The 6,000-nt window shown below is 51.4% G+C and overlaps 1 protein-coding gene across 1 annotated transcript in view; it reads right to left on the bottom strand.

The window, feature by feature from the left end:
* Nucleotides 1-855: 855 nt before the first annotated feature.
* Nucleotides 856-6,000, bottom strand: part of TCERG1L (transcription elongation regulator 1 like) — a 198,560-nt gene continuing 193,415 nt past the window's right edge. Inside the window, exons 11-12 of the mRNA XM_070363955.1 lie at nt 5,739-5,857; nt 856-1,012 (exon numbers count right to left, since the gene is read on the bottom strand). Of these exons, the coding sequence (XP_070220056.1) occupies nt 856-1,012; nt 5,739-5,857 (276 nt within the window). The remainder of the gene's footprint in view (nt 1,013-5,738; nt 5,858-6,000) is intronic.

Below are 6,000 nucleotides of genomic sequence, written 5' to 3'. Positions count from 1 at the left end.
CCTTCTCCAGGAGATCTTCCTGAGCCAGGGGTCGAACCTGGGTGTCCTGCACTACAGGCGGGTTTTCTACCATCTGAGCCACCAGGGAAGCCATAATTTTTGTTGCTTAAGATTGGAAGTCTAAGCCACAAGATACACTGGTTTAAAATATTTATTAATTCAAAAAAATTTAAAATTTTTTTATACAAAGATGGTGAGAAAAATCTCATGCAAACTCTGGGCATACAAGAAAAATAACTCAAATATTCATAAGATGATTTTGTACAAAATAATTCTTTTTTAAGGAGGACCTCCCACAGACAGTGCAGCCCCCTTCTCCAGGCCCTACACTCCCCGGGGAGAGGGTGGGCGATCACCCTTCGACCTGCAGGCGGTCCGTGGTCCATGTGTCTGATGGTCACAGGTGTCACTGCGATGATGAACAGCCTATGCTACTACTCAGAAAACTAGACTGAGACCCGGGACCCGAGTCGGGGAGTCCCAACACCATGGAACTCCTGAGGGATGGAAGGAACTCACAAAGGTTTCCAGAAAAGTTTCGGATAATTGGCTCGACTGATGAAAACACCTTGAGGGGGTTAGAGTCGGTGCCTCTTTCCGCTGAGGTGCAAACCTGCGGCAGACTTAGAGTCTGTCTGTATTACAAGTAATCTGCATAAGTAAAACACTTCAGGGAGCGACATATCATGGCAATAAGAAATGCGTCAAACTCAGAAGGCTGTACCAAAGGGAGCTTCAATATGAAACAGTAATCCTGGGAGAATGAAGCCCACGGCCCCGCGGGCTCCCGCCCCCACGCCTCCTCCACCTCCGCCCTGACGCTCGGACGCTCAGCCTGATCGCGTCCTCACACTCTCATCTCATCTTCCGGAGCCTGAGTCTGTTTTCCTTGTCCCGCTTCTTGAGAATAAGGATGAACTGGTTGAAAAAATGCTCCTGGTCCTTCCGCTTTTGGACGAGTCGAAACCTCTGATCCCGGCCGTACTTCTCAGCAAACTCCTTAAATGTGGTCCTGGAAGACAAAAGGCATCCTGAGGGCTTTCCTGGAGGAGAGCGGCTCCTGGGGCTCTGAGCACCTCCTTCCTGAGCCCAGGGTCCCAGGAGCAGGACGCTCGGCAGGTGGATGGGCAGAGGGAACGGCCACTGGGCCTCCGACACCACCTGTCTGCTCCCCATACTGGGCATCACTTCCCACAGGCCCGGCCGAAGCCCGAGCCACGTTAACTCACACAGGTGCCCGTCTCTGCACCCGGCCGCCCTCTGGGCCCGAGCCTGGCTTCTCGTCCCTCCTGGGCCCCGTCACTCCGAGCCCCCGGCGCCCACCGGCACTTCTCCGGCCACACAGGTCTTCTTGCTCCCTGTGCTCTCAGCACACTCCTGCTTGCCTTGGGCTTCGCATATGCTGTTCCATCCCCTGGCACACCCTTCCCTCCTTTCCCCACTCATCCTTCAGAGCTCTCTCCTCACTAGAAGTGAGCAGCAGGACATTTCCTGCCACATCAGTAAACAAAGGATGTCACAGGCACCAGCGATTGCAGCCCCCACGGACAGTGCACTCAGGAAGGAAAGAACCCCTGCCAGCTGGCAGCCACCAGACAGCAGCCACTCCCCACGGCGAGTCCCGAGAAGCTCGGGATGTGGAAACACAGGACCCTGGCCCCAGACAGCCAAGGTGCAGATCAAAGGATCGGCTTCCGGGAACCCAGGCTCTAGCACCTTCCCATGCACAGAGAGGCTCCCTCTCAAGGCCCTCACCACAGATGTCATCTTGAAGAGCCTCAGTCGTGCGACTCAACTGGCCTCTCCCTGCGAGTGGAAGTGCGTTACCTGCTTTGTTTCTATGGAGCCTCTTGACGGTCTAAGCCCAGTGGCATGTGCTTAGCACCCGAATACTGACTCACTGAACCTGTGATCGCCAGGTCAGGGAGGCACCTGTAAGGAGCTCAGAGATCCCAGCCAGGCCAGGCCTGAGGGGCCAGGGAAGCTCACAGGGCGGGAGTGGATGCAGCCTTGCAGGGACAAGTGGAACCTCGGCCAGGACCTGGTCCCTAGAGCTGCCTCTCCTCCCAGCTGTGAGCTTGAAGCCAAGGGTTTTGACAGCTCCAGGGGGCAGCGGCCCTGGGTAGCTGGGTGCCTGGACATTGGCTATCTGCCTCCTGCCTGGGGCTCCTGCAAGAGCTATACCTGGAGCTGCAGGAAGGGCCCAGAGTGTGTGAGAGACTCATGCACCCTGTGCCGGGGGAGACCTCTTCCTCCAGTTTCTCTTTGCGGACAATTTCATTTTTTATTGCAGAGATTTCATTGTTGCATTGAATTCTTATAACTTAACGTGCTATGCTCAGTCTATCAGTCGTGTCCGACTCTTAGCGACTCCCTGGACTGTGTAGCCCACCAGGCTCCTCTGTTCATGGGGGTTCTCTAGGCAAGAATACTGGAATGGGTTGCCAAGTCCTCCGCCAAGTGATCTTCCCAACTCAGGAATCGAACCCAGGTCTCCCACATTGCAGGCAGATTCTTTACCTTTAATACATGAATAACAAGATTATATTGACACGGCTATTAAGAGACAAGACCAATAATTAGTAGACCCTTGTTGGCTTCCCCAGTAAAGAATCTGCCTGCAATGCAGGAGACACAGGAGGTGCAGGTCAGGAAGATCCCCTGGAGAAGGAAATGGCAACCCGTCCAGTATTCTTGCCTGGGAAGTCCCGTGGGCAGAGATGGGCTGCATTGCACGGGGTGGGAAAGTCAGACGTGACTAAGCTGCGACAACTGTGACTGTGTCTCACTAACAAGGTGTCTCACACCTTCCTCGAGCACTCGGGTTCTCCGGGAATGTTCCAGAACCCCGCTTGCTCCCAGGCTTCCTAGACAGAAAGCACTTCTCTCTGGTTGCCAGCATTCTCCCTTCTTGCTTTCCCTCCCTCCCTTCCTCCCTCCATTCCTTCCATGATTTCACAATTGCCTGGTCCTGGACTAACACACTTATTTGTACTTCCATCACCCATCTGCATGAGGAAAGTGAGGCGCTGAGTCACGGGGTGCTTGTCATCTTGGGGTGTCTAGAGGGAGCCTGAGCATTTTCAATAGGGGGCTGGGTAGAGACCCTTCTAGAGAAATCCTATTTCGGGCACCTCTGAAAAGAAGCATCCCTGAAAAGAAAAACGAATCAAAACTCTGTGAGCTGTTAGCCATCTCGAGGGGGCAGCCTGCCTTACTGTTGACCCTGGTGGACAGTCCAGTGAGCCTGAGGAAGTTCTCTGAGCAACTAGCACTGCGGCTTCCTTTCCCTGGCAGGGACTTGGCTGTCCACAGAAGGAGGAGGCTGATCCAGCCAGAGTGCTGGTCCCACAGCCCACAGGGATGTTCCCCCGAGGCTCCTCTCCCTGCCCCCAGACCCTGAGAGCTGGGCAGGGCTGGAAGCGGGCCCTGGACTATCCCTGTGGTCAGGATGGGAGCCAGGATGATGGAAGGTGTCACCAAGGGTCCTCGGGACGCCTGCGCTGGGCCAGAGGGCAGCAGCAAGAACGGCCTGCTGCCGCTAGGACACCTGTGAACGGCAGGAAGAGAACGTGAAGAGGATCTGGAAAGGGTTTGAAACATCCCGGAATTGGCTGCCTGTGAAACGCAAGCCAGCTTTGTAATTACAAAAGTATTGTATGCCCAGTGTACACTTCTAAAAAGTGGCAGGAATTAGATCTAATTTCAACAAAGAGTATATCCATTTATAGCACTGATTTTCCTTCTCTCTGTGTGTGTGATCTTCCTAATTGTCAAATACAGCCTGAATGTTTCTCCTTTGCATTCATGATATGTTCACGGTACGGGGAGACACACTGGCTTATGGTTAGCATCTCGGCAGTGGATGGACAGACACCATGAGCTAACTGTCCTTGAGGCCGGCGCAGTGGCAAGGACGAGAGTCTGAAGGACCTGCCGGGCACTGCGCGTCTTGCCTGGTCTGCCCCACACGCCGTCCTCCTAGAGGCCAGTGAAGCAGGGCAACTCATCCCCTCAGATGGAGACACGTGAGCTGTGAAGGTCCAGGGCCTGACCCAGGGCCAGGACCAAGGATGGGCAAGGCCGCTCTGCACTGATGCAGGAGCTCCAGAACCAACCCCCGACCCGGGGTCACTGACTAGGATGGTGGGGCAAATCCATGGCCTGAACCCAGCGTTCCCGTAGAAAACCGCAATTTACAAATCATTAGACCCACATTTACTTTTCAAGGTTAGCATTTGGCGATGGGGCTAATTCATTCAGGAAGTACCCACCCTCTAAACAGCTGAGAAGTTTTCTGAGGACCCATAGTGAAGTGAAAATGTTAGTCACTCAGTCGTGTCTGACTCTTTGTGACCCCATGGACTGTAGCCCACCAGGTTCCTCTGTCCATGGAATTCGCCAGGCAAGAATACTGGAGTGGGTAGCCCTTTCCTTCTCTAGGGGATCTTTCTGACCCAGGGATCGAACCCGGGTATCCTGCACTGCAGGCAGATTCTTTACCATCTGAGGCACCAGGGGAGGGCTATATAACCAATACAAAATCACATTATCCAATTATTGACCAAGTGAGTTAGCCAGTTACTGGTCAAAATGTAGATGCCAACATCTGCACAGAAAGCAAATGTCAATTAATGCCCAATTAAATATGAGCTGCTGCTGCTACTGCTGCTAAGTCGCTTCAGTCGTGTCCGACTCTGTGCGACCCCATAGGCGGCAGCCCACCAGCTCCCCAGTCCCTGGGATTCTCCAGGCAAGAACACTGGAGTGGGTTGCCATTTCCTTCTCCAATGCATGAAAGTGACACGTGAAAGTGAAGTTGCTCAGTCGTGTCCGACTCCTAGTGACCCCATGGACTGCAGCCCACCAGGCTCCTCCATCCATGGGATTTTCCAGGCAAGAGCACTGGAGTGGGTGCCATTGCCTTCTCCTTAAGCACTATTAAAAATGTACACTATCAGCGTTATTATTAAAAATAAAAATGCACAAATGTCCACTAAAAAATAATGTCCTAATTGAAAATTAGGACAAATCAAAATTAATCATTTTTCACTCATAAAATTTATAGTTTTATAATTAAAAGTAGTATATACACGTTAATTTTTAAATGTCAGTCAATTAAAGTTAATTTCTAGAAGAGTTAAGTTTATGCATTATTTTATTTCTAACATCATTTTCATATCAGCTTGTTTTATTTCTCAGACATAATGCCTGATTATCTTAGGTGAATTTGATGGCCAAGTTCACTCCTCCCTTTGGCCCGTGTAGGACCATCTTCATATTACACTCTGGACAGCTGCCCAGGAGTGTGGAACCCAGGCTGGTGGAGTTTATTTTGCTGTTGTATGTTATTTTGGATTTTCACTCTCATATCATTTGATCAGGACTTAGACCAATCTAATGAGGGCTGACCTATTGATGAGTTATTTTGGCCTTGGAGTCTGGGCTGCTGACAGGTTGAAAACCATCATGCAGGATGGACAAAATGGCCAGGGTGCCCTTGGTCAGCAGACAGCACCCCCATTGCCGGGTGCTGCGAGGTAGGAAGCACCCTCGAAGCAGGGCTGCGAGGTCCATTCATGAACAGCACAGGGAGAAGTCCTTCCTTCTCCAAAATTACATGCTCGACGGAACACAGGTCACCGGATGTAACCCACACTGATTTTAAAAAATCCTCTCACAAAATGCGGTAAATTTCCAGCCCCAGAAATTGCCTGATGTTAACTCTCTCTCCATACCTGGGTGACAGTTTGGATTCCTCTAGAAGCTTTTTGAATTCTTCTTTGGCTAGCAGCAATTTGCTTTTCTTTTCCTTGTATTCTTCTTTTATTCTTGTCTTGACGAACTGCTCAAATATCTTAAGACACACACAAAAGAGAAGTATTACAAGACTGCACATCAGAAGTGAAATCTCGGGCTTCGCACCCAACAGGAAAACAGCGAGGATCTGAGCTAAGCCTGTCTTCTTCACGGCTGCTGGAGCTACAAGCCAGAGCCTTC

The sequence above is a fragment of the Bos mutus genome, chromosome 26 (assembly GCF_027580195.1).
Source record: "Bos mutus isolate GX-2022 chromosome 26, NWIPB_WYAK_1.1, whole genome shotgun sequence".
In the NCBI taxonomy this organism is placed as follows: domain Eukaryota; kingdom Metazoa; phylum Chordata; class Mammalia; order Artiodactyla; family Bovidae; genus Bos; species Bos mutus.
The sequence above is the reverse complement of the archived record's forward strand: the minus strand, read 5'-3'. Positions and strand labels throughout refer to the sequence as shown.